The 27,553-nt window shown below is 65.0% G+C and overlaps 1 protein-coding gene across 2 annotated transcripts in view; it reads right to left on the reverse strand.

The window, feature by feature from the left end:
* Positions 1-2,268: 2,268 nt before the first annotated feature.
* Positions 2,269-27,553, reverse strand: part of Pak4 (p21 (RAC1) activated kinase 4) — a 35,956-nt gene continuing 10,671 nt past the window's right edge. Inside the window, exons 2-10 of one of the 2 annotated variants that reach the window (XM_026412140.2) lie at positions 12,790-12,863; positions 11,513-11,750; positions 8,554-9,012; positions 7,949-8,386; positions 6,444-6,577; positions 5,843-5,969; positions 4,787-4,912; positions 3,551-3,685; positions 2,269-3,160 (exon numbers count right to left, since the gene is read on the reverse strand). In XM_026412140.2, the coding sequence (XP_026267925.1) occupies positions 3,005-3,160; positions 3,551-3,685; positions 4,787-4,912; positions 5,843-5,969; positions 6,444-6,577; positions 7,949-8,386; positions 8,554-9,012; positions 11,513-11,716 (1,779 nt within the window). In that variant the 5' untranslated portion in view covers positions 11,717-11,750; positions 12,790-12,863 and the 3' untranslated portion in view covers positions 2,269-3,004. The remainder of the gene's footprint in view (positions 3,161-3,550; positions 3,686-4,786; positions 4,913-5,842; positions 5,970-6,443; positions 6,578-7,948; positions 8,387-8,553; positions 9,013-11,512; positions 11,751-12,789; positions 12,864-27,553) is intronic. The other variant, XM_026412141.2, reaches the window with a different exon arrangement.

A 27,553-nucleotide genomic window follows, 5' to 3' on the forward strand; every position in this document is an offset into this window, starting at 1 on the left:
TGTGAACTGGGGATCCTCCTGCCTCAGCGTCCTGAGCTGCTGGGATGACAGGCCACCGACCTGCCTTAACATTTCCCCTATTGGTTTGTGGGCCATCGCTCTCCGCTAGGAAGCTCCTGCACGAATCTGGTCTGCCTCTGCGTTCTCTGTTGTGCTGTTAGTCAACATTTCAGTAAGGCCAAGAAAATTCCATGAACCATCGAGGCGAGCAATCACAGCTCCACAGCTTTGAGGGCCACGGGGCTGTGCAGAAGGAGACTGCATTCCCAAGGGCCTCGCGCCCAGGCACCGTGTGTGACTGGCTCCCGGAGAAATGCTGCTGCTTCTGGGTCAAGCCCTTGAGGAGAGCGCCCCACCTTTCCCAGCTCTTTGTGGTGGTGTGGCCTTTTGTACCGTACCCCATGAGGAGCGCTAGTTCCAATGAAGGAACGAGGTGGAAGGAGGGTCACTGGGATCCACCGCCTCAGAGGGGGGAATCCCACATGGCTCCGTGTCTCACCCGAGCAGTGTGGACCTCAGGGGTTTCCACACTGGAACAGGCCTTGACCACAGACTGCCGCTGGCACGGTGGCACATACCCGCAGTCCCAGCGACTCAGGAGGCTGAGACAGGAGGATCACATGTTTGAGGCCAGCCTCAGCAACTCAGCGATACCTTGTCTCAAAATGACAACGGCTGGATGCAGCCCAGTGGAGAGCACCCAGTGGAGAGCACCGTGTTGTCCCCAGCATGGCAGGGGTACAGTCTGCTTGGCTCCGCCCAGTCTCTGATTCAGCCTGGGGTGGGGCCCAGGAGTTTGCCTTTCTACACTCCCGGGCTGCTGCACCGGTCTGACCTGTTAAGTGGCTCACCTGGGGCCTCGTCACCGCCCTTGGCTCCTCTGCCTGGACCTGGGCCTGAGCACGGCACCTCCTGGCCCCGAGTCGACGTCCGTTGCTCATGGAGGTCGGTCAGTCACACTTGGGCAAAGTGAGCCCCCTGTGGCCCCAGGCGGCTGCCACCAGGCTCACACGCCCCTCTGAGCGGCCCATCTGCCCAGACTGAGGCCTGAGGCGCAGGGGGACCAGCCGGCTCTGCCAGCAGGGGGCACCTGAAGCCCGGGGTGGAGGGGGGGGCACACAGAGGCAAGCGGCCTCCCAGTGTTCCTACAAGTGACCACACCGGCCCCTTGTCCCAGCATGGCACGTGGGTGGCGGCAGCTTCCCCTTCCCCAGGACGTCACTCCACTGCAGTGACAGGGCCCCCCAACCAGCAGTTCCCGGGGAGCCTGCGTGCGCCTGCCTGGGCTCCTGTTTTCTGGAACAACTCACACAGCGCAGCAGCAGCCTGCTCCCAGCCCGTGGTGGGCACTGGCGGAACTGCCCACGGCCAAGGCCGTCCACTCCACTTTGGGCTGAGGCGGAGCCAGGCCTCAGTACGAGGCGAGGCGTGCCCCCAGGAGCCCCGGCCCCCGCGTGGGCCCTCCTGGCTGGGTCTTGGTCTCTGCCTCGTCTTGCCAGCTGGGGCCTCTGCTTTCCAGAACGTGCCATTCCCTGGGCCTCAAGAAGGTTCTCGTGCAGCGGGCTCCTCACTCTCAGGCTTAAATCTGTCCCCATGGGGCCCCGCGGGCTGAGCACAGCTCTGGCACCGACAGTGAGCGCCCAGGACGCCCAGGCAGGCCCCGCAGGGACGGCGGCTCCCGTCAGCTCAGCGGGAGGGCAGGTCTTCGGACCCGCCTCGGCCCACCCCGCCTGAGGTGGGCTGAGGTCCTGGTGCCAGGGTGCCCACTGGGCTCCAGGGGGAGCTCCTGTCAGCCTCTGCCCCCCTCTTGGGTGCTGGGGAGGAGGCAGGTGGTCACCTCCGTGCTGGCCCACTGGGCTCAGCCCCTTGGCTTAGGGGACGCCCTCTGCTGGCCGAGTGAGCAGCACAGGCTGGCGGCTCCAGGTCACTCAACTTCATCAGGTCACTAAAGAGCCCGTGTGTCTACTGGCCTGACTGTCGCGTGGCCCGTCTGCTGTCACTGGCTCATCTGCTGTCTTGTCAGTAGTCACGACAAGGGTGAGGTCAGCTCAAAACACTCTCGAAGTTTCCAGGAAACTGCCCTTTGGCAGCTGTGGCCCGTGGACTCTGCCTACTGGGCTGCTTCCAGGACCGGGGTCTGTCCCACTCCTGTCTGGGGCCTGGGCGGGGGACCGTCACAAAATCCTGGTCAGCCAGGCCCCTGCCCATGAATTCCCACCCAAGCAGCCAGGCCGGGGCCTCGGGCACCACACGCACAAACCCCACAAAACAAGAAAATGTTTTAATTGTAAAACTGACTTGGCGGGGGAGGGCGGGGCAGGAACCCAATCTTCAGGCAGTGGTTCTGTCCCTGTGCCACCCCACAGAACAAGGATGGTCTGTCCCCAGTTGGGGGCAGGGCTAGCGTTATAAAATGACAATATAAATAGATCTCTAGAAAACGGAGGCTGTCTGGTGCAGTAGTCGCGAGCTGCAGGGGTGGGCTGGGGCAGCCCCCTGACCCCTGCAGCCCCAGGGGTGCGGGCTCTGGAGAAGGCCACTCTCAGACATTCATGATGGACCTCCACAATGGCTCAGGAGGCTGGAGGCCAGGCGAGGTCTCAGAGACGCCCACCTGCGGGCTGAGGACAGAGGGACTGCCAGGTGCACACGCAGGCACGCGCACTCACACACCTTCCGTATGTCCCCGCCTGCAGCGACCCTGCTGCAGGTTCCCAGCAACGTGTGTGGGCCGCCATCCGTCCATCCATCTGTCCTGGAGACAGACGCAGGGGAGGGCCTGCCCCGGAGGGTGGGGGTCCTAGGAGCCTCACTTGCTCCAAGTCCCTGTGTTTTTCAAAGTCCAAAACCAGAGTTCAGTAGTAGGTCCCACAAAGCCCCCAGTGAGGAGGTGGCGCCACACGGAGTGTCTCGTGGGCTGGGAGGAGTGGGGACGCTGCCCTACTGGCCTCCGGCAGGGCAGGGTGACCCAAGGGCTCTTTGGTTCAGGGCCAGGGCGCTGGCCTCATCTGGTGCGGTTCTGGCGCATGAGGGGCACGATGCTGGCGGGCGGCCCGGCCTTGGTCAAGAACGGGTGCTTCAGCAGCTCGGCTGCCGTGGCCCTCTGGGCCGGGTCGCGCACCAGCAGGCGGTCCAGGAAGCCCTTCAGGGACGGTGACACCTGTGGGGAGGCAGAGGAGGGTCGAGAGAGCCCCGCACCGGGCCCAGGGCCAGCTCCGCTGCCACCTCCTCAGGTCTCCCTCGCCTCCTCTAATGTGCGGATGGCACCTGCTGACCAGGGAGGGCCCAGAAGCCCTGGTCAGAGCCTGACCTGGGGCGGTGACAACCCACAGCCTCTGGGGCTTGCTTCCTGCCCACTGCTGTGATCTGGGAGGACGAGGCCACAGCCGGGCCCTGGAGTGGGCCTGACCTGTCTGGGCGAGCGGGCAGGTCCCGGCCCTGCTGCGTGGTGTGTTCGGCTGGGCGGCACCTCTGGGGACGATGAGGTGCGGGACCCTGGGTGCCCTGTCCGGGGCGCGGTCCCACCCGCCCCTCACTGCCGGGGCCTGACCTTGTGCAGGTTCTTCAGTCGCGGCGGCAGGTTGTCCCGAATCATCTTCATGGCTTTGAGGGGGGGCTCGTTGAAGTAGGGGGGCTCCCCGTCCACCATCTCAATCACCATGACCCCCAGTGACCAGATGTCCACCTGGGGGAGGGACAGCAGGCTGACTGAGAAGGAGCGGCCAGTCCGCGGGAGGCCCTGGGTGAGGATCTGGTCTGCCGTCGCCATGTTGCTCCTGGACCCTGGATGGCCTCCTCCTGAGGGTCTGCCCGCCCGGCCCTGCCCGCCTGCTCTCTAAGGGCACTCGCGCCTCCTCCGCTGAGCCCTCCCTCTCAGTGCACCAGGTCTACTGTGGCCCAATGTGGCCATGACCTAGGCTGCTGGGTCAGCTGTGGGGACACAGGGCACGTGACCAAGCTGAGCCAATCAGAGTTAGTCCTGGGACTTCAGCAGAAACAGCAGGAAGCAGCGAGGCTCTCCCAGGGGACAGCATCTCCCCCAGAGGCCGCCTCTGCTCCATCAGGGGGCGCCTGCCGGGCACAGGCCACGAGGACCTCAGGGCTGGGGAGGGAACAAACACGGGGTGGCTGTCGGAAGCCTGGGACGGTTCTGGGGTCCACGACCTTCACATTGTTCTGAATCTGATTGTAAGGGTTTCTGTCAGTCTCAGACGGTTCTGAGATGTCCCCTCGGAGTCACACCAGCTTCCCCTGCCAGGGTGACCCCACTCCAGCCTGAGTCCCCCATGTGCTTCCCAGGGGTCCTTTCTCCTGGCCAGGCACTGGGTCAAGTCCTGTGGAGTGACCAGGGAGGAGTCCTGAACCAAGCAGCTACCGGCGGGAGGGACACAGGCCAGGGCGGGGGGGGGGGACACAGGCTAGGGCAAGGGGGGGGGACACAGGCCAGGGCAAGGGAGGGACACAGGCCAGGGCTGGCAGCGGGATGGCTGGAGAGTGTCTGCCCTCTCCAAGGGGAGGGGCCCCCAGCACACTGAGAGGGGCCATGAGGGCACCTGGGCTCCCTGAAGCCAGATCGGGCTTCCCCACTGTGAACTCCCACGGCCGCGGCCCCTTCCCACAGTGACCACTTCTGCCAGCATCCAGAACCAGAGCTCCACCAACGACGAGACACGCACCCGCCCTCTCCACTGCACCGTCCCTGCGACCACTGCCCAGGCTGGTCTCCTCAGCCCAGCACCAGGGCTGTGCTGCAAATGTCGCCGGGACAGCTGGGCGGCTGGCTCACCTCTGGCCCGTAGGGAAGGCGGGAGATGAGCTCCGGGGCCATCCAGTAGGGTGTGCCCACCAGCGACTTCCTCCGGGGCACCTCCTTGCTCACCTGGGCGCAGAACCCGAAGTCGGACAGCTTCACCTGGGGACAGAGGGCCAGGTCAGGGCGTGGCCTTGGGGGCAGCAGAGGGGCCCGCCAGGCTCTCTCCTTGCCCTGGACACCTTGATGCCAAGGCACAGCCCAGAGGTGAGAGCCGGGGTCTGCAGCCGACCCTGCGGAGCCCTCGGGGTCTCTCATCTTGGAACTAACAAACTCTAGGGGACACCAGGTGCCCTGGGGCTAAGGGAAGTGGCCTGAGTCCTGCACATACCAAAGGCCGGGTGGGGATGGGGACAAGCAACACACTGTGCCCCAGTGTGTGTGTGTGTGTGTGTGTGTGTGTGTGTGTGTGTGTGAACGCGCGTAGGGGTGGTGGAGACAGAAAGACAGACAGACACAGCCTGCCTGGGCAACAGCCAAGACCCCAGAACCAAGGGTCCGGAACCCTGGGCCCCTCCCGACTACTGAGGGTATCTAGATCTTTCCAGAAAACACACTCTGGGGGGAGGAGCCTGCGATTTCAGGAGGCTCATGAACATTCCCAAACACACTTGTCTAGAGCCTGGGGTTCTCCGCCTCGGGCTCCGTGAAAACCGCACACCCCCTGCCTTCGCAGGAACATGAGGGACCTCGAGCTCCCTCACCCGAGGACAGTGATGTCCCCCTTGGGTTATATACAAGTTCTGGGTACTGCCCTGGATTCTGAACCTCAGTCTACGGCAGGGCGATGGCTGGGCACCCACGGCCCGCCGGGGCTGGACTGAGCTGCTCAGCGCAGGCAGAAGCACCTGGCCGAGGCCCCCGTCAGTCTAGGTGCCTGCCCCTGGGCCCAGGTCTGGACTATTCCACGGGAAACAGATCAGCTTACTGCTCCTCACAGCCCTGAACTGAGGGTCAGCACGTGTCCCCAATGGCAGAGGGGACCTGGGGAGAGGTGGGGGAGCACCAGCACCTGGCCACCCGCCTCCTCACCCTGCCATCGTGGGTCAGCAGAATCGAGTCGCTCTTGATGTCCCGGTGGATGACGCCCTGGGCATGGAGCACAGACAGCGCCTGCAGCACGGCCAGGCACACGGCAGCGATCTGCTCCTCGTTCATCCTGCGGGGGCCAGGGGCAGTGGGCGAGGGAGCCAGGGGCAAGGGGCAGAGGGCAGTGGGCAAGGGGCACTGGGTGAATGGGCGAAGAGCGAGGGGGCAGTGGGCAAGGGACGAGGGGGCGAGGAGCGAGGGGCAATGGGCAGTGGGCGAGGGGGTGAGAGGCAAGGGGGTGAGGGGCGAGGAGCGAGGGGGCCCTGCTTCGGGGGTCTGAGAGGGACACGGCCCTGACTTGGGGTATGGGAGGAGGGATCTGAGAAGACACAATCCCAATCAATGGGGGACACAGACCTGCTTTGAGTGGGGACGGGGAAGAATCTAAGAGGACAGGGACCCAGGCTGGGGCTCATGGCACTGCTGAGATGTGGCCTTACCCATCCTATCTGGGGGGACGTGACCCTGACACGGGAGGGGGGTGTGAAGGGGAGCTTGGGAGCCAGCAGGCTGGTGGTCAGCCAGGGTGCGGCCACCCGCGTACCTGGTGTGGGTGACGATGTCGGTGAGGGCGCCGCCCTCCAGGAACTCCATGACCACCCAGAGCTCGTCGCCCACCAGGTAGCTGTTGTACATCTCCACCACGTTCTCGTGCTGGTAGTCCCGCATGATCACCACCTGGGGGGGTGTCCGTGAGGCAGGGCGCAGCGTCCCCTCGGGAGGTTCCACCCCACTTCTGCTCACCGGTCACTGTGGCCTTCCCCGCTGCCCAACCCAAGCAGGCCTTAAAGACAGCTGGAGGCCCGACACCTCCATTGGGCGGCCGACCCTTCACCCCATGCACCACCCGGCCTTCTGACCCCGTCCTCCATTCCCGCCTGGGCGAGCGGTGGCGGGCCCTGACCACCAGGCTGGCGCTGGAGAGGGACGGGCGAGCCCCGCAGCCTGAGGTGAACAAGACGCATGTGCGGGGGCGAGAGGCCGCAAGGGGAAGCCGGGCCTGTGGGGACCCTGCCCACAGGGGATGGGCAGGCGGGGTTTAGGGAGCACAGGGTGGGTTCCAGGGAGGCCAGGAAACGCAGAGACAGGAGGACAGGGGCTGTCCCCACGACCCCCAACCTGAGCTCCTCTGAGGAATCCTGCGTCAGAGGGGGCCACTTCTCCTACCCAGACTCTGGGGGCTGAGCCGGGAGCTGCCTGTGGAAGAGGCCACGAGAGCCAGAGCAGGAAGCTGGACAGACCAGGCGCCTCACTGGGGCCGGATCAAAAAGGACCTCAAGGGACAGTGAAGGGCCAGGGCTCCACCTGAGAGCACGGGGGCGGGCGCTGTGAGGGTCTGTGCAGCGGAGCAGGACGTGGCTGGCCTACACGGCAAACAGCCCTGGCTATTTGGTGGGGGGGGGGGCAGGGATTGAACCCAGAGATGCTAACCACTGAGCCACACCCCAGCCTGATTTAAAAAAAAAAATCTTACAATTTTGAGACAGGGTCTCACTGAGTTGCTTAGAGCCTCAATAAATTCTGAGGCTGGTTTTGAACTTGGGGTCCTCCTGCCTCAGCCTCCTGACCTGCTGGGATGACAGCCATGTGCCAGTGCATCTGGCCCCCCTGGGCTCTTGTATGGGGACTATTTAGGGGATGTCCAAGAGGGGAGGCTGCATAGAGACGTGGGTGGGGGACAAAGAGAGTCCAGGGCGCTGTCCTAGAGACAGAAGGGGTGGTGGGGTCTCCTGGAGACAGGGAACCAGAGGAGGAACAGGCCTGAGGGGATGATCTGAAGGCCAGGTGGACCCTGATGGGTGACAAGGCCCAGAGGACACTGAGGGAGGGCCTCAGGGGTCCCCAGGACCTCCCCTGAGGCTGGGAGGCACACTGGGACGGAGGGGGGGCGCTGTTAGGGCGGAGACGGAACCCTCCAGCGGGGAGGTGGCTGGTGCACGGAGCAGGAGGGGAGAGCCGAGGCCGCGGCCCCCCGGGCACTCCACCCAGAGGCACCCTCCCTGCCCGGCCCTGCCCTGTCCGAGGCCTGGATGCAGCCCGGCCACCCACCTCGTTGAACAGGAGCTCGCGCCTCTGCTGCTTGCGCAGGTCCATCTTCTTGACGGCCACCAGCTTGCCGGAGCTGCGCACGGTGGCGATGCACACGATGCCCGTGGAGCCCTCCCCGATCTTGATGAAGTTGTCCAGGTAGGAGCGGGGGTCCCCGGGGTCCACCACCAGCTGAAGGGCGGCCCGGAACTGCTCATGGGACACTCGCTGTGGCTCCCGCTGGGGTGAGCGGGGTCCAAGGGGCCCGGCAGCAGGGGGCCCGGCGGGGGTGGCAAGGGCGCGGGCCGGAGGGGCCAGCTGGGGCTCGGAAGCGTGGGGGCCCAGCACGCCGGGGCTGGGGGTGCCGTGGGCTCGGGTGGGAGGCCGGGAAGAGGAGGACTGGGGGGCAGCCAAGCCCCCCGCTGAGGGCCCGTTCGGGGCCTTGCTGTGAGGCTCTCCCTGAAACAGAAGAGAGAGGGGGCTGAGGGGCCAGCGCGGCTCTGTTCCGAGCTGAGGGACAGACACATGGTGGTCAGGATGAGTGACGCACAGGGGCTGGGCCTGGGCTGGGGCTGGCAGGCGGGGAGGGGGAAGCAAGGGGCAGGGGACAGTGGGGGACGGGTTACCTGGGCACCCCGGGGCGGGTGGTCCGTGTCGGCCCGTGGGTACGTGTTAAAGGGCCTGCCGGCCGCCAGCTTCGCCCCACTGGCCAGATTGGCAGGCTGGGGGGTGCCGACGTCAGGCCCGGAGAGGGGGCGTTTGTCCCGGGAGGACTCCGGGGGCCCTCCTGGGCCCTCCCTGGAAGACTTGGGCCTCTTCTCGGGCCCCACCCGCCGCCTGTCACCACTGCTGCCCCCCGCCTCGCTGCGGCCAGTGACCCGGCCTCGGCCACCAGACTTCTCTGGGCCCCCTCTGGCTGGGGGGGCCTGCTCCTCGGGCATCCCATTTTCCTGGCGGGCACGGGTGGGGGGTGGCGGGCTGTCTCTCCTTAGGGAGTTGGAGCGGGTCACCGACATGTTCTCAAACTCGTCCAGCAGCAACGTGAGGGCCCCATCCTTGGCACTTTTGCTGCCCCGCACGATGGTCTGGGGTCCCGGGCAATGGCAGGGTGGGGGCCAGGCAAGGAGGAGGGGACACAGGAAGGGCATCCGACAGACAGGACGACACAACACAGAGACAAGACAGAGACGCAATGAAGAAATGCCAGGGGGTGATGGAGGGGGACGGGAGGGCGGGGGAGGGGGCTGGGCCCTCCCCCACCACACTTCAGGGCAGGAGGGAGCCGAAGGAGCACTCGCCAGGGCCCGGCTGTCACCCCAGAGCCAGGACGGATGGCACCCCTAGGTGGCAACCCCTCATCTGGCTCCCGGGGCGGGAAGAGTCCTGCTCTGGTGGGAGGAGGGGCGCACCGCCCCATCGTCAGCTCTGAAGAGCCGTGAGGGACAGGACGCTGTGCCCGGGGTCCAGCTGGGCACGTCTCCTCTACAGACTGCCAGGTCATTACCCTCAAACCAGCTCTCTGCTCCCCTGGAGGCCAGAGGTGGGGGGCAGGGACAATGGACACGCCTGGGCCCAAACTGCAGGGAAGGGGGCCCTGGGTGCCACATGGCAAATGCAAACGCAGCCCGCGGCCACCACCTGCCTCCCCTCAGGCAGAGCTGTGGCCTTCAGGGCTCTCCCACACCCACTAAGCTGCAGACACCCTGGGCGTGATGGCCATGCCTGCTGTCCCCGCAGCCTGGGAGGCTGAGGCAGGAGGATCCCAAGTTCAAGGACAGCCTTAAGGAACTCTGTGAAGCCTGAGCAACATAGGGAGACCCTGTCTCAAAATAAAAAATAAAATGGACTGGGGAGGCGGCTCAGTGGTTAAGCGCCTCAGGGTTCAAGCCCCGTACAAGGTGCGAGTCTCAGGGCTCTGCACCTGCTGTCCCTTGACCTGGACCCCACATCTCCCAGGGAGCCACGGCCTCTCCCCTCCCACCCTTCAGGTCTCTGTTCAAACTGGGTTTCTCGGGTTCCGCTGACCCCAGCCGCTCGAAGTCTAGAACGCCAGCTCCCACCTCCCACCTCTCCCCGGGTTCTTTTTCTCAGGGGCTGACCCCAGTGCAGTAGGAGCACACCTGTCCACTGCGGGGCTCTGCCACGTGCCACGTTCCTAGGGCAGTGACCGTTTTCTCCCATCAGTTTCCAGTCCCGCGACATCTGGGCCCCCGAGCTGCGCGGCACACAGAGGTGCTCAGCAGACGCAGCAGCCCAGTGGGAAGGGGGCGGCGGGAAGGGGCCACAGGAGCCAACCATGGGACCTGCTGGGGGAGGGCTCTGCCACTGCTGTGGCTCTTTGGCAGCAGGGACAGGGGCCCAGGACTTCCTCTAATGTGCAAAAAACAGCCCCTGGCGGCCCGCTGCTGCCCCTGCCTCCTGAGTCTGAGCTCCAGCCTAGAAGCCCGGCCTCCCCTGAGACGCAGGGTGTGGCTGGGCAGCGGGGTTGGAAGGGGGCCAAGAGGCCCCTGGGGGCATGGGGACTCCTGGCCCAGGGCAGCCAACACAAAGCCTGCGGGGCCTGAGGACAGTGCTGGACTGAGGGTCACCTCTGTGAATTAAGACAGGCGCCCCTTCCTGGCGGGGCTCCTGGCTAGCAGAGCCAGCTAGTTTGGGCCCTGCCTGCACACGGTGGCCACAGGGAGGGCCTGGGGCGCCACAGGGGCAGCGTGGGCACAGAAGACCAGTGCTCACCTACAGAGGTGGCCGCCACTGGGCTGTGGCTGGTGTGTGGCAGGAGAAGCCCAAACACAGCTCTGGACGTGAACCCTGCTTTCTAGGCAGGGGCAGAGAGGCCACAGCAGTCAGCACCCTGCAGCGCCACGAGCGCCCCAGCGGCCCCAGACTGAGGCCCAGCACTTTGTCCACGATCAACCCGATGACCTCGGCCTCCTCCCCGCCAGGGCACTGGGGGAGGATGAGTCAGCCACAGGCCTGCCAGGGCGCCAGTCTGCTGAGCAACAGGCGTGCCCACCTCCACCCGCTGGCTGTAGTGCCCCGGCCTGCAGCCCTTGTGGGTCCCATCACCCTTGGATGAAGAGTGGCCTCACTAGGCACTCTGCACTCCAAGGCCAGCCTGGCCACCCCCGGGCCATCAGGACCATCATTCCTCAACTCCACATGGGGGTGGGGTCAGGGGGCAGAGTACAGGCTGAAGCCACGGCCCGGCTCCAACCCCAGCCTGGTCGCTGTGCTCAAGATGGCAGAAAAGCCCAGGACACGTGGAAACCTCCCGGGCACCCGCCCGCCTCCTCCAGAGCCCGCAGCTCGCCCTTCTGAGCCGCTCACCCTCAGGCCTGCGTCCGGGCCACCTCTGTGCGCCCTATCCCAGCCCAGACCACTTGGTGCTGGTCACTGCCTGGGAGCAGGCCTGTCCCCGCACTGCCAAGGGGCTCTGGGCAGGCTGGCAGTTGGGTGACTGGCACTGGGGACAGGATTACAGAGCCTGGAGGCCAGTGGACCAGTAAGGGCTTTGGGTGGGGAAGTGGGTGGGTGGGGAGGCCAGTACTGGGCCGGGATGTGGGGGTCGGGGAGGCGGCGGTGTACCTTAGGGGCCCCGGGCTGGATGGAGGTGATGCAGGCGGGGTCGATGAGGGGCTTGGGCCGGCGGGCCGACTCCTCGATCAGGCTCTGCCACTGGCGGGGCAGCCCCGTGAACTTCTGCTCCTGCTGGTCGAAGCCCGTGTGGACTCGGTGCTCGAAGTTGGATGGCGCCGAGATCTCCACCCGCTTCTTCCTCTTCCCAAACATGGCGCCGCGGCTTCGGGCTCCTCTACCAGGGCACCTGCCAGAGGACATGCTGGTAGTGGCGGGCCAGGGGCCAGTGGGGCTTGCCCACACCTGCCCGATGCTCCCTCTCCTCTGCCCGGGTCCCTGGCGGCCCCTCCTCAGCAGTCTCCTCCAGGCCCTGGCCCTGGGTCCGGCCGGCACTCGGAGGTCAGCACGGCCCTGTCGCTCGAGCCCACGCAGCTCTCCCTGCTTGGGGTCAACGGGAAGAGCCCCGCAGCCCTCCGTGGCCCACGATCGCCCCAGTACTCTCCATTCTCACCTCGGGGCGCCCTCCCTCACCCATCAGTGTCTTTGGGCAGCTGTCCTGTGCCTGGGCGCCCTGCCCGGCACCCCACGCCCCCCCTCCTCAGCACTGAGTGCTCAGTGAACCCTTCCACCCCAAGGAAATCCACCCCGGCCCAGCGACGGCTTCACTTGTCAAAAGTCTGGTGCTGCTTCTCGTGTCCCCTGCTCGATGTTTCCATCACCCCCTCCAACAGACATGAGGGCCCGGGCCAGGCCTGGCTGCCCAGTCTCCTCTGGGTCCCACCCGGGCCTAGCGTGTTCTGAGCACTCAGCCATCGCCCCGGCCCTGCTGGCAGGGCCCTGACCCTGGGCTCCAGCTGCTGCCCACCTTCAGCTACGACTCCACCCACAGCCACGGACAGGCAGGGTGCCGGGTACCCTCACTGTGACACGAACCTGTCTTTAGGGTCTGGAACTTGTCATGGGGCCCCCAAGGGGAGGGTGATGGTGGCACCCTACGGGAGCCCTCGAAAGGATGGCAGAGAAGCCAGGTGTCCGGAGCAGAAATCTCTCTGCCATTTGCTACCTGTGACCCTGGGTGAGTGATTGAACCCCTCCAAGCGCTGGCCAATCCCACAGGGCGCTGTGAGGAATGAATGAGTGAACAACGTGCCCAGCTCAGGGCTGGGCACAGTGACATCAAGTACTGGAAGGCCGCGCAGGTGCCTGTGGGAGGAGGGCTCCAGGCACTGCCACTTGCCGTGGGCCGCCCCCATGCCCTAATACATGGGCCCTGGGGTGACACAGACCTGGTTTGAGGGTGGCTGGGCTAGAAGTGCCCAAGGGCAGGTGATGTGCCTTCTCGGGTCTTCGGATGACTCATCTGTAAAACAGGGAGAAAATGTCCGTCTGTCCATCCATCCGTGCACTCATTCAGGAACTCGACAACGGGCCTCCTCTGTGCCCAGCTCTTTGCTGGCTGGTAGCAGGAACACAGTGGTGACCTGGACAGTCTCTGACCTCATGGGGTTGTCTCTATGGGGCAAAAAAATCTGGCCCCCAAAAAAGACAACTCAGAGTGGTCAGAGCTGGGATCCAGGGAGCTGGAGCAGCCAGGGAGGGACAGTGCGGGCCGAGGGGGGCTTCTGGACGGAGAGGGGCCGCGGGAGTGGAGGAGAGGGTGAGGAGCCACACTCCAGGAGGACTTCCGTCTTGCTCCCAGCTGGCTCCCAGCGCCTGACAGTGCTGGGCGCAGGGTGGCACCGTCTCGTGGCCTAGGGAGAGGGTACTTGCAGAGGGTCTGAGGCCACACGCCCCCACCCCAGGCCTGGCTCTCTGGCTCCTGGGCTCCTCTCCTGAGTGCAGCTCCGAGGGGGAGGCGGCCAGCCCTGGCCAGAGAAGGCCGTCCTGGAGAGCCAACCAGGGGAACCGGTCTGGCAGCAGGAGCCCAGTGGGAAGCGGGTGGGGACAGGCAGCCAACCTGTCTCAACTGGTCCATAAAGGCCAGAGGTGGCCAGAGCCAGGCCTGGCCAGGGTTCCCCCGCTGGCTCTGTCTCTCTGCTGGCCCTGGGTTCCAGGGCCCGGGTGTGTGGTAAGCAGACCTGGGCGGACAGGGCACCCTCCACTTCAGCCCCAGCCCCCTCTCTGACCCCAGGAGGGTCAGCAAGCCCCTGCGCAGTCTCTCCCCAGCCCTGAACACTGTCATTCTGTCCTCCAGCCATGCACCCCTGGTCCGCCTGGTGGCCCTGGCCGCTCTCTGCTCCCTGGCTCAACTCTAGGTCTCTAGTCCTGGCTCCCAGGGTTGTCCCTACAACCTTGAAAGTCCCCACCCCATCCCATGCAGGGCACTCTAGTTCCTGCTCCGTGTCCCGTGACCCTCCCCGTCTTCCGTGTGCAGCCTGTTCTTCGTCTTGAACTTTCCGTGCTGTTTATCAGCTCCTTCTCCCACTGTGGGGCACGAAGGCGGCTCCCACGGCCTCTGCCGGCTAAGGGCACAGGGTCAGCCGCGACCCCTCACTAAACCCAGGGGGGGAGGAGCAGATACTGAGATAAGAGGAACCCAGGACCAGGAGCGCGGGGCTGTCGGGGTGGCCTGCCTCCCGCTGCCCCACAGCCCCTGCATACACCCCCAAGCCACCTTGCAGGCTACAGCCTCATGTGCCCCTGCGGGGAAGGGGCAGAGGGGCACACCTCCGGATATTTGCCTGGGCCACCCCTTTCCTCTGGGCACAGTCCTGAGGACAGGACAAACAGAGGAACTGGCCGTGTTTATAATGACCATGGGAGCCCCACCCAGCCGGCTCCAGGCACTGCAGTCCTGGCCAGCGCCTGGCCTCGTGGGCAGGGGTGCAGGGGCGGGTCCGCAGCCCGCTGGGAACATGAGTCGGCCGCTGAGCGCCCGCAGCTGGCTCGCTGTTAGTGGCAGGGCGACCTCACTGCACCCGTGGAAGGGGGACCTGGCCCGCCACATCCAGGGAGCTCCAGCACCGTCCTGGGCAGCTCTGGGGCCTGTGCTGGCTCCCCCGTGGGCAGGCAGCGATGATGGCGCTGCTCCCTGGAGTGGTTCCGAGGCACCACCCGAGCGAGTCCTAGGACGTCCATGTCCAGCCTGTTCTCCCCTGAACACAGGGAACAGGCGCTGAGGCCTGCCCGAGTCCGTGGGGCCAGAGCCAGGACAAGCCGCACACAGACAGCGCTCAACGCCGGGCACCCGGGCACCCCTACCCGCAGTTGCACTGGGGCTGAGCAGCCACGCCCCTCATTTAGCCCATGCGTCTGACCCAGGAGGAAGAAGGGGACAGTACAAGCCCACGCCAGAGACAAGGAAGAAGGCAGCCGGGACAGCCCACGTGCCCAGGGGACAGCGAGGAAGGCAGGACAGACCTCTGGGCCCTCTGACCCTGAACCTGCAGCTGCACCAGCTGTGGGAGTCGGCGGTGGCCGTCAGCGGAGGTCAGCTTGTGTGGGCACTGCTCTCGGGCCTAATCCGAGTCTGTCCTCGTGGCCAGCCTAAGACACACCCTGATCCTCAAATGCAGAAACTGAGGCCCGGAGAGCAGGACCCCCCCCCCCCCCCGTCCAGGGGGCCCAGGGAGAGGCAGCTGGGATGTGAACCAGCCAGCGGGCAGAGGCTGCGCTCCACCTGCCTGTCCTGCGGGGGTTGCAGGCCGGCTACCATCACCTCCAGCCAGCCCTGGCCACGCCCCCTCCCTCCCTGCCTGCTCTATGCCCAGACCTCACTTTGCCTCTCATCCCTGGTCCCTCCAGGGGTCCCCACCTCCTCCCTGGCTGTCCTGTCCTGAGGGGTGTGGGGAGCAGCACGCAGAAGGGCTCCGGCCCCTCCCCCCCTTTTTTGTTTCTCGCCTCTTCGGCCTCCAGCCCGATGTGTGCAGCAGCAGAGAGACAGGATGGCCCCGCAGCTCTCTGGGCCCAGCTCTGTGCCTGGCACCGTGGGGTCACCACGAGGGGACCCGCACCTCAGTGCCCAGGCGGAGCTCACAGGCCACCTGCACCTGGGTTTAGTGGCCACTCTGGGTCCCATTTTGTAGATGTGGAGACTGAGGCTCACAGAGGTGAAGTCCTTCTCCAAAGCCATCGAGCAGAGCTGGCTCTGGGCCATCCAGTTCACTCGGGATGAGCTGCCTCAAGCCCTTTGCTTCCTGGGGCCACGGTCCTGCAGGGCCTGCCTGGCACCCCACTGCCCTCCTGCCGCCCCTGCCTACGCTCGCTCTGCTCGCCACAGGGTCACTGTGCCCGGCTGCGCAGCGAGTGCCCCTGCAGGGCGCCCCTGACTCTCCGCTGCCCACCTGCCCCCCCACGGGTCTACACTCAGATGTCCCGTCCTGTCACCCTCTGCAGATCGTCCCCTGCCGCACTGGCCATGGGGGGTGATGGTGAGCGTGTGCGGCGGGGCTGTGAGTCTTCTGTGTCCACCTCTCCCCTCGAAGGTCAGTTCCAGAGAACAAGGACTGTCCCACCCTGCTCCCTGTGACACAGACACCTAGATACTGTCCCCCCACCCCCCACAGGCGCTTGGGGAACAGCGGAGAAGGGCCTGGCACCTGCGCCTGCTGCACCTCCCCCTGGCCACCGCAGACAGGGCCAGGGCACTGGACAGTCAGGAGGGACCTGGGGACCCAGAGGCAGAGAGCGACCCAGGGACCCCGGGGAAGAGACCAGAGGACAGGCACAGGTGCCCCTGAAGTCGTGTTTGATTGATCCTGAACATGAGGCACACGTGTCCCTGGACCCGGAGAGTGCGCACGTCCACGAAAACCTCTCGCCTTCCTCAGCCCTGCGGCTCCTGCCCGGCCCCGCGGTAGCGGCAGCGGCGGCCGTTTCCAGTGGCCCCTCACCTGCTCGTCTTCCGAGAGGAAAGTGACACACTGCCCAGGCCTCGTCATTGTGCAGCCCGGGGAAGAACAAGCTCCCGGTGTGACGAAGCCGCCTGGTGTGTGTGTGCCCGGGCGCACACGTGTGGCCAGGAACCCACCCGCCGGCCCTCCACCCTGCCCTCCAGGCTGACCCAAGTGGAACTGGGCCCACGGCAAGCCCAGGGGACACAGCCAGGGTCACAGACACCCTTTCCTAGTCACCAACGTGAAACCCTGGGAGGGACAGCCAGGGAGGAAGTGCTCGCTGGCCCCCGCCCGCACAGAGGCCTGCCCGGCCATCATGTCCACCACTGGTTCTGGGAGGGAGGACGGCTCCCGCCAGGGCTGACCAGCGGGGGTGGGGGTCTGGCTTCCCTCTGCAGCCCCCCGCGGCTCCTCACCACCCCACCCCAGCCACGCCACGCCCTCCGCCACATCTCCCCCCTCCCCCACATCTCCCCTCCCTCCCTCCCAGCCACATCTGCCCCCTCCCTCTCCCCAGGTCCTCAGGTGCAGGACCACAGGCCCCCACCTGCTCTATGCACAAGACCCCGACACGCCCACCCATCAACTACTGAGCTGGGGAGGGCAGCAGAGGCACCGCAGGGGACAAGGGGCAGAGCCCAGGGAGGTGGGCTCCACCCCTTCCCCAGGGAGACACCACAGCAGGGGAAATCGGGGCTTGCTCCGCTCCCCAGGAAGGACCCAGAGGCTCATGGGACGTGAGCAGAGACAACTCCCCACACGACCAGGTGAGATGGAAACGCTGCCTGGGGACCAAATCCCCTGCTCCCCTCCTCCTGGGGCTCCGCCTTCGCACCTGGCCCTCCACTGCTCTGCTCTGGCCACCAGGGCCTCCCCCCTTGGCCACGCCAAAGCCTATGGCATACCCACTGTCCCTTCTGCCCAGAGCTGCGACTCCCCTTGCTGGCCACATGGTCCTCAGGAGCCCAGCCCGACTCTCGACAAAGCTGGGGTCCGCTTGCTGTTTCCCCAGGGCACTTGCCACAGGGTGTCACACGTGGGCCCTTCCCTGGACCCCCCAGGGGAGCATGGGTCCTGGCAACCTGAGCAACACCCGGCACCAGCAGCGCTCAGTAAAGACCTGGGGACAAAGACTGACGCCATTGCCAACAGGAGTCCTGAAGCCGAGGAGGAGCAGGGAGAGGAGGGACAGGGCCGGCAGGGGTCCCCAAGGCCGCTCTTCCACTCCACCTCAGAGTCGGAGGTTGATGCCTCGGAATTCAGCAAAGAGCCCGGTGTGTGCCCAACACTGCCGTCCGTGCCCACTGCGACCAACCCGGGCTGTCCCCCTGCAGCGAGCCTCATAACTCACCCAAGCCTCGTGGCCAGGGCCCTAGGGAAGAGGGCAGGAGGCGGACCACAGAGAGGCCTCGAGAACCCATCAGCGGCCACACGGGGACAGGTCACAGCGACACAGCCCAGAGGTGCCCTCACCTTGGGAAGCTGGTCATTGGGAGAGCCCAGAGGCAGCACTGCCCCCCCCCCACAGCGCCTTCAGACACTGTGCACTTGGCTTGGGCCCCCAGTTGCCCCCTCCTTGACCCTCCAACTGCCCCATACCTTGCCATCTCCAAGTGGCCATCCGTCCCAGCCGGCACTGTCCGTGTGTCACGTGGTCTTTTGATGGATACCTGCTTCCGCCAATGGACGGCAGCTCCACGAGGACAGGACCTACTATCTGGCCACTGCCCAGCACAGGGCTGGCCCAGGGGATTGCGAGTGGCTAAGAGCAAACCCCCCAAACTCAGGTACCAACTCTATCATCCCAAGCTGTGTGTCCCTGGGACAAATCACTCAACCTCTCTGGGCCTCAGTGCTCTCATCTGCAGATTCGGAGTAATGACAGTCCCTACCTCATCGGGATGTTTGGACAGAAACGGAGATGACACAAGTAGAGCCCGTAGAACAACGCTTGGGCCACGTGGGTCCCCACTCCGGGCTGGCTCTGCCACCACTGCTGCTCCCGCACGAACGAATGAACGAGTGGACACATCACAGAGCACAGGCCCGGCTGCCCGCAGGCACATGCTCGCCTCAGCCCTCCAGGGTGAAGAAGGACGACAACAGGCCGCCCTCCAGGGGCAGGTTATTCCCTTCGAAAGGCAGGGCTTCAGCCACCTGAGTCGCTTGGTGTCCCCATCCCTGCCCAGCACAGGAGGGCACAGGGCACAGCGTGGCTGAATAGAGACGGAGCTGCCTTTACCTGCCAGCCCCTGCTCCTAAACGGGCCATGACAATAGGGCACAGACAGAACGGACACTGTGCCCCTCGTCCCCAGAGGCGCCCAGGGAGGGGATGGATGCCACAGCAAACCTGAGAGCGTGGTGAGCCTGGGGACAGGGAGTCAGACTAGGACTCACTCGTCCCTCCCCTGAGGCCGGGCAGGAAGGAGGGAGATGAGGCCCGATAGGGCCCTCCCTGGCCCGGGATCCCAAGCGCTCACCGTCCCCTACCCCACGGGCACACGGCACCCTGAGCAGCCACGGACGCCCACTGCACACACTTGTGCTCTTACCGTGGAGCCCGATGCCCAGTTACCAACACCGGCACGTGGGCGTCCTGCTACAGACACACACACGCGTGCTGCCTCGGTGTTGGGGCACTACACACGACGGAGCCCCCAGACCACCTCGCAGGCACGCAGAATGGACGGCAGACACACAGAACCATGGACGCTGGTCACAGGGAGACCTGGCAACGCACCCCGAGCCCCTGGCGGCAGCCGGCACAGGAGCAGGGGCCCCGGAGCTGGTGGCTAGGGCTCAGTGCCTTGCTCGTGTGAAGCACGGGGCAGGGACATGTGCCCTGAGCCTGAGGTCCTGCCTGGAACACGGGGCGCCAACAGAGTTCAGAGGCATCAGTGGGAAGACGGAGGGAGGAGCTCCGACGCCACGGACCCTCAACTCTCAGCCAACAGGAGGGCGGGCGAGGCGGCCCTGAGCCAGCCCTGCGCCTCCACAGACACGCAGGGAGCCACGCACCCCAGAGAAGCAGGAACTCCCACAAGGGACACGCTGCAGGGACCCGGGGAGCCCAGGGACACACACTATGGAGGGCAGCCACCCCCAGAACACGGGATGTGCCCACAGGCACGCAGTCCACAGACCTCCCACGACGGCCGAGGGTTCCCGAGACAAGAGGCAGCAGGTACTGTGTCCCTCCAAAGTGACTCGGTCACCGCAGGAACCCTCCCGCCCAGGAGACCAGACCCAGGAACGTGCAGAGCACCGAGGCCAGGGGCCTGCTGAGACTCGGGTCAAGTCCCCGCTGACGGCACCAGCACCACACAGAAAGGACCATGACCCGCCCCGGCCCAAGAAAGGTGTGGGCAGTGAGAGGGCCCGCCAGCTCCCTCCCCTCCTACTCCCTGAGCCCGGGCCACCCTCAAAGGGGCGGCCAGTGGAGGTTCCAGCAAGGGGGACGAGGCGAGCACGCGCAGAACCAGCGGAGCAAAGTGGCTGGCCCTGCACCCGGCTGCCCTGGCGGTGCTGGTGGCAGTGCTGGTGATGGCCCTGGTGACGGCCCTGTGCTGGCAGCCGCTGAGCCTGGATGTGGCTCCCACCAGCAGGAGGGAGGCGGAGGAGGAGGCAGGGCGAGCTGGCAGGCCAGAGCCGGGAGCCCACGGCAGCGGGCAGTGGGGCGGCTGGTGGGCACCTGCTCCATGAGGACAGGACTACTATCTGGCCACTGCCCAGCACAGGGCTGGCCCAGGGGATTGCGAGTGGCTAAGAGCAAACCACCCAAACTCAGGTACCAACTCACTTCGGCAGCTGAGCCTCCACTGACCTCCTCCACTGACCTCCTCTTCGACCCTGACGCCAGGCTGGCCCCCAGGGTCGGGAAGCCACAGCCCAGCCGGGCAAGGTGGAGTGCCTGGGGCCCTGGGAGGCCAGCAGGTTGGAGGCAGGCTCAGGTCAGGGTGCATCAGGGTGGTAGTTAGGTGCAGGGTGAAGGGCCCTTGGGCAAGGGCTGGGTGGCCTCTCTGTTGTGCAGGGGTGTCTGGAACGAGCCCCACCCTGGATTCCAGCCAGTGCTGTAGGAGCCAGCCAGGGGGTGAAGGGGCACAGCCAGGGGAGGGAGGGGACACAGCCAGGGGGTGAAGGGGCACAGCCAGGGGAGGGAGGGGACACAGCCAGGGGAGGGAGGGGGCACAGCCAGGGGAGGGAGGGGACACAGCCAGGGGAGGGAGGGGGCACAGCCAGGGGGTGAAGGGGCACAGCCAGGGGAGGGAGGGGACACAGCCAGGGGAGGGAGGGGACACAGCCAGGGGAGGGAGGGGGCACAGCCAGGGGGTGAAGGGGCACAGCCAGGGGAGGGAGGGGACACAGCCAGGGGAGGGAGGGGACACAGCCAGGGGAGGGAGGGGACACAGCCAGGGGAGGTGAGGGGCAGCCGGGAGGGGGATGTGAACGGGAGAGGACGGGGCTGGGACCTGGACGCCGCTGCTGGCCCGTCTCCGTCTCGGTCTCAGGGGAGGCGAGGGCTGGGGAGTGCAAGCGGCCCCTCGGGAGCAGCACTCCGGGTCGGGCCAGGTCCTAAGCTGAGCGTGGTCACCCAGCCACTGCCCTAGATGGGACAGGTGCTGCAGCAGGCCCATTTTGGAAAGGGAGGAAGCTGATGTCGCCCAGTACAGACGGCGAGCACCTTAACCAGGGTGAGGGGGAGGCCAGCCTGCCCAGAGCCGCCTCTCCAGCACCCTGAGGGGATCCAGCCCTCTCCCCCAGGCCCCACCTTCCCTGCTGGCCCGGGGCACGCCCCCTGGTGTGCTGGACCTCTCAGTCCCTCCCAGGGCTGAAAGCCTCCTGAGGGCAGGGCCTGGCCTCCCGCACCTGCTCTGCTCCAGGCTGGGTCCCAGCCTGCCGCCTGCCTGCCTCTCTCCCTCCTGCGCTCACGACGCGGAGGCCCTGCGAGTGACAGGCCTCTGCTGGGGGTCCCCTTCCTGTTGGTGCCCGGGCCAGAACAGGGTCCAGACCCTGGTGAAGCAAGCAGGTGACAAGGTGAGTGTGTGGACAGACACCTGTGTCCTGTCCACCCCTGTTCGCCCCCCCTCCCAACAGCAGCCAGCTCCTGAGGACAGAGACCCTCCATGCACAGGGCAGGCGCTGCGAGGACGGACGGCACCCTGCCAGGGGCCCACAGCCGCAGCCCAGCCCTGTCCACCCAGTCCTCCCAGCCAAGGGCTCTAAGCAGGGGCTGGACCAGGCCTGGGCCAGAGCAGGCCAGGTATGGGGGGTCCCGGAAGACCCAAACCGCAGGCCCCACCTCCTGTGGGGGTGGGGCACCTAGCAGCAGTCACCAGAGAGCACCTGGGCGGCCACCTCCCCAAACCAGACCAGCTGGTTCGGGCTCTGGCCAGAGGGGGTGGGCTGGGCAGCCCTGGCTGCAGCAGGAACAAGGTCCCGGCGTCAGTCACCTGCCCTTTCCTGCCACCTGCCCTTTCCTTTCTGTCTCTACGGCGCCTGGTGCCAAAGCCCAAGGCTCTGAGGCTGAGCAGTGACAGCGTCCTGGGCCCTGTGCGCTCTGTCCTGGAGGCGGCCCTGCCTGGGATCCTGCGCTGGGGGCGGCACCTGCACACCCGCCTCCCGCCTCTGAAGACCCCGCGGCACCTCTCTTTCCTCCCTGCCGGGCTGGCGGCCTCCCGGGCTGTGAGGCGCTATGAACCTGGGTGTACGAGTACCTGTTCACATTTCTGTTTTCACTTCTTTTGGATGTTTACCTGGGAGTGGAACTTCTGGGTGACATGGTACTTCCGTGTTTATCCTGAGAAACTGCCCAACTGGTCCCCAAAGAGGCTGTATCATTTCACATGCCCGCAGCAAAGCGTGGGGCTCTGCTCTCTGCACATCCTCTCAGCGCTGGTCATTTCTGTTTTAGTGATGGCAGCCACCCTGGCAGGTGTGGAGGGTTATCTCACTGTAGTTAAGTTAAATGCAAAATGCACACCTATAAAAATTTTGGAAAAAAAAAAACTAGGGCACTATCTTCAGCATCTAGCACAAGGCGCAGGGCTCTTAGGCTGACACCAAAAGCACGATCCATAAAAGGAAAAATTAATGAATTGACCTCATCAAAATTAAGAACCTTGCTCTACAAAAGTCCACGTGGAGAGAATAAAGGACAGGCCGAGACTGGAAGAAGGTCTGCAGGTCACACTGACCGAGGCCTGCTGTCCCGGGCAGCAGAGCGTCCTCAGGCCTCAAGAGCCAAAACCGCACAATCCAGGCGCAGGGGAGAGAGCTCAGGGGCCGGAGTGCGCAAGGCCTCGCGTGGACAAGGCCGGGGCTCACAGCCCCGCACCACAACAAAAAAAAAAAAAAAAAAAAAGAAAGAAAGAAAGAAAAATAAGAGGCCTGAGAGATCCCACCAAGGAGGACAGCCAGATGGCAGAGACGCCAGGACAGGAAGTCCAACGTCATCAGCCGTCAGAGGTACACACTGACCACGGCGAGCTGTCACTTCACTTATTAGAAGAGTCAGAATAAAAAAGCCGTGACAACACCAAGTGCTGGCGAGGCCACAGGAACGGGAACCGCTCACACACTCCCGGGGGGAACCCCACGGTGCCGCACTCGGGAAACTGCCTCAAAACATGCGACCGCCACCCCGTCCCGCCATCCCCGGCTGCGTGTCCACCCCAGAGAACGGAACCCACGTGCCCCACGGAAACCTGCAGGGGGATGCCACAGCCGCTCTCTGTGCGATGGCGAAGGCAGGGACAAGCACCCGCACCTCCCTGACTGAGGGCTCAAGCACGGCCACGCATCGGCGCAGCACCTGGCGGCCACCACACAAGGGACCCACAGTGCGCGCTGTCCGCATGACGCTCTGGGGGCAGGAGCGTGCAGAAGCCCATTCCAAAGGCTGCCCGGAGTGCGAGTCCACTCACACGACAGATCACACCCGGGAACAGGTGGGCGAGTGGCCGGGGTGGGCTCAGAGGACGTCAGGAGGGCTACTGCGACGGCGGCTCCGACCTGACCGCTGTCCACGTCCCCGCAGAGTGTGGGCTTGACCACGGTTCTGCAAGATGGCCTCACTGAGGGGAAGAGGGGAGAGGGCACCAGATCCCCCTTCGCACTGTTTAAAACCCTCGTGAATCTACGTGGTCAAAATAAAAAGCTCACTTCAAAATACTAAGAACTGACTGAGAACGCCAGGCCCTCCCATCCTTCCGCCTTGAACTCTCCTCGAGCAGACCTCCACACACCAGCTCCTGCTCCGCAGCCAGATGGCCCCTCCTCCAGGAACCCTTCCCAGGTTTCCCAGCCTGAAGCCTGGCCTCCCACAGCCACGGGGTCCCTCCCCTGCCCCTGCTGTCACCGGACCTGGTATGTATCTACACGGCCTATGGGGGCTGGTCCTCAGCCTGACAGGTCACCGCCGGCCTGTCATGGGAGTGGCTGGCGGGCTGGACTCCCAGGAGGCACACAGTGAATCCGCTAAATGAGCGAACAAGTGACGGTGACAACCCTCCTCCACGACACAAAGCCGTCTCTGCACCCGCTCTTGAGTGCTTTCCGTGGATGAGATGTCCCTTACACAGCAGTCTCCACGTGGGCAAGAGGCCAGCAGAGGCAGTTAGTCCAAAGTCACTACCTGGAGGTGGCAGGGCTGTGCAGCAAACCCAGGCAGCCAGGTGCGGAGCCTGAGTACTCTCTGCCCCAGCGGGTCCCCACGAGGGGCCACGAGCACCTGGCTAACGGGGGGGGGGGGGGGGGGGGGGGGCAAAGGCTCTCCTGCAGGAAGGTCCCTGTGCGTGACACAGACCTGCCAGGGGACCAGAGCACCCTTAACACTGCACTGGTGCTCAGCGCCTGCACCTGAGTCCCTTTTGGTGACCTGGGCACCAGCGTGGTCACTGGGAACAGGAAGCACCACTTCCACTGCTGTTCCAAAGGCTGGGGAAGCGGCTGGTGCCAGGTGAGCGGAGGCAGCTGGGGTGGCAGGATCACAGAGGGCACCAAGGCTGCCTCAGAGAAGGGACCTCCGACCCGCCAAGGAGGCTCTGACAGCACAGGGCTTCCCTCGTGTGCCCAGCGGAACCCTGAGAGCAAAATGCCACGGACGCCTGCCGCACGCCACCTCCCCGCAGACCTACAGCGCCAGGCCTGTGGCTCAGGCAGGCAGGGCGCTGGGCACACGGGCAGCCGCTGCGGGCTCAGCCATGCCAATAGGCTCATCTAAGCTGGGTGGCGGGCCAGAGGGACGTCAGCAAGGTGACTCTCTGCTCTCCCGGGGACATCCAAAGTCCTTCACAACAAACAGACAACAAGAAGAAAGAAGGAAAAGGACCTGGTGGAGCGACAGGCGGGTCCCGGGGCCACGGTGCCCACGCCCTCCATCTGGGGCAGCCACAGGGCATCACTAGTCACGAAACTGCACGTGGAGCTCCCACGCGCGGGCTAGACTCCCACCATGCAGGGCACGAGGCAGCATGGCCGGACCCCAGGCGCGCCCTCTGCGTCCGCGTGGCCTGCGGACAGTCTCTGTCCCCCCGACCCCGGCCCAGCCTGAACACCCAGGCCTTTCCACACCTGCCACTCTCCCGTCCTTCTGGAATCACAGTCCCAGCCCAGGATGCCTTTCTAGCCACCAAACAGCCCAAGGCGTCCCAGTCCTGGTCAGCCCTGGGCACCACAGCCGGTCACGGAAGCTGGAAGCAGTTATCATTCCTTAAGATCAGGTGAAGCACCCCATGGCAGGGACAGCCCCTGACCGGCTCCTCTGTGCCCTGTGCTGGCGACAGGGGACAGCAATGAGGCCCCCACAAAGCATTACGCACAGAACCAGGGCAGTGGCAGCGCCAAGCAAGACGGGCAGAGAACAGTGAGGTTCAAGGGAAGGCGCCGACCCGGGTCGCACAGGACAGCAGAGCAGGTCTGCCCTCACCACCCCATTCATCTGCAGTCAGGGCTCTGCATCATGCGCTCCGCCCGTGGGGACAGCCACTCCTCTACGCACTGGGGCCACCCACAGCAGTGAGTAAGATAGAGTCCCCGCCCTCCCGGGCTGATGTTCTAGTAACTAAGTGGGAAAAGGAATAGAGCGTCAAAGTGCTACACAAGAGGACAAATCTGGGAAGGCTCCTGACGTGGTGGCACATCAGCAAAGATCAGAAAGAATGAGGGAGCCCTGGGGGGTCGGGAGAGGACACTGGGGGGGGGGGCTGGGTGGGCCAGGAGCCAGAGCCTGAGGGCGGTGGGCAGCTGAGGCCCAAGGTCCTGCCCAAGAGGAACAGCGGCTCTGGAGCACTGGTCCTCCAAAGGACATGGTCACCATCCTGCTGCCGAGGAAGAAGAGGCGGAGAGGCCGGGAAAGCTGCCCGGGTGGCATGGCAGGCAGGGCCAGAGCAGGGCCTGTGCCTTTAGCAGAATGCGACCCCAAAGCCGCGCACCACAAGTCAGTTACGGGGACCCAGGGGTCAACCTGAAGCTGGAGCCGTCACACACCGGCCCAGGGGAGTTGCCGGCCTCCGTCCTTTGGGTCCCCCGCCTTGCTCCTGCTGTGTCCGGCACCGCCTCGTGAGGAGAGCTTTAAAAGGTTTGCTTTGATCCACTGTCTTTTTCCACTTAGCAATCTTAATTTTCAAAGTTAACTTGGAAGCCACGCGGACATTAAGTGCCCCCCAGGTTCACACTCTGCCACCCCTGGAAGGTGCTCCCTTCAGGCCGAGCCTCTGGACCTGCTCCCAGCTATAGGTAGCCCAGGAGATGCACCTGGGACGAGGCCTGGCTGGGTGCAGACTGGGGGAAACCACAGGACACGCGGGGTGGAAGGCAGAGCCTTTCAACCAAGGCCAAGGGCAGACTCTGGACCGACACGCAACAGAAGGAAAAGGACTTGAAAACAACTGGGAACATGAGGGAATTCGTGTTTATGAATAAGTCTGAGGGACGGGGCTCCGCGGCAGAGCGCTCGCCTAGCACGTGCGAGGCCCTGGGCTCGGTCCTCAGCACCACATAAAAATAAATAAAATGAAGGTGTGTGTCCAACTAAAAATTTTTTTTTTAAATTATAACTAAGTCTGAAACATTCCTGGGTAAAGTGCACGATCTTTGGAAACTGTTTTGAAATATCGGGAGGTAGGGGCTGTGGGTACAGCTGGGAAAGCCTGGTCACGACTGGTACCTGCTAAAGCTGGACCGGGGGCCTGGAGAGGACAGGAGGCCATTCTCCTGGCTGCGTGAGCATTTCCACGGCGCAGAGGAGCCACACATTTTTTAAAAGGAGAAGTGACCTAATCACAGAGTGGCGAGTCCTGGATTGCTCACCCCGAGATCTTGCACCCTTGCCTCTCTAACGACTGCAACAGGTGTAACGGTCACAGGGACCACAGTGACACTGGGCAGCAGCTCTGCGTGGCGCCTGTGCACAGCCGACTCGCGCACTCCCCTAGCAGGAACTCTGGGGAGTAGGAAAGAGTCAGGTGGGAACACCTGAGGCTCAGGGGCTCCCTGAGGCACAGAGGAGGCTGTGTTGGAGCTGCACCGGGAGAGGCGGCCGGCGGCCCCCAATAGGCAGGGGCACACGGGAGCACTGGCGATCACTGCCGTCTCCATAAAATAACTAAGGTCTCTGCCATGCCACGTGGGCTCTGCTGCACCCACCTGTGCTGGTGGCCAGCCAGGGGCCGGCAGGCAGTCCTCCCGAGGGCTGCAAATGAAAACTGGCAGTGGATGGCCAGATTCTGGGTTCACGGAGGGGTCTGGGTCCTTCCTGCCAGGCTGCAACTCGGCCCCAGCACCAGCCCCACTGTGGGTCAGACGTGGCCCCCAGCTCCTCCTCCAGACCCCAGGGGCAGGGGGGCCGCCCAGCGCCTCAGCACCCTTTCCACCAGACGCTCGCTCGGCAGGCCTCTGGCCTCAGCAGGATCCCACTGCAAAACACAGAGCCGGGCCCTTCTGCAGGGGGAGGAAGCAGAGCCGCAGGGCTGGGGAGGGACAAGAGGCTGAGAAGCAGGGATGGGCACAGCTGCCCGGACTGCTGGACAGCCCCGGACGGGACCCAGGGCGGCCAAGGCAGACGAGGCAGCACAGAAGCCACCCCCGAGCTTTGGCAGGCCACCCTGCCAGAGCATGGGGACACCAGCCCTACTTCCCACTGTGTCATCACTGAGTCACTGGGTCTGCTGTCACTCCTGTAACTCAGGCGCCCATAGCCAGAGCCTGGGCCGCAG

Source organism: Urocitellus parryii, chromosome 15 (assembly GCF_045843805.1).
Source record: "Urocitellus parryii isolate mUroPar1 chromosome 15, mUroPar1.hap1, whole genome shotgun sequence".
NCBI lineage: Eukaryota > Metazoa > Chordata > Mammalia > Rodentia > Sciuridae > Urocitellus > Urocitellus parryii.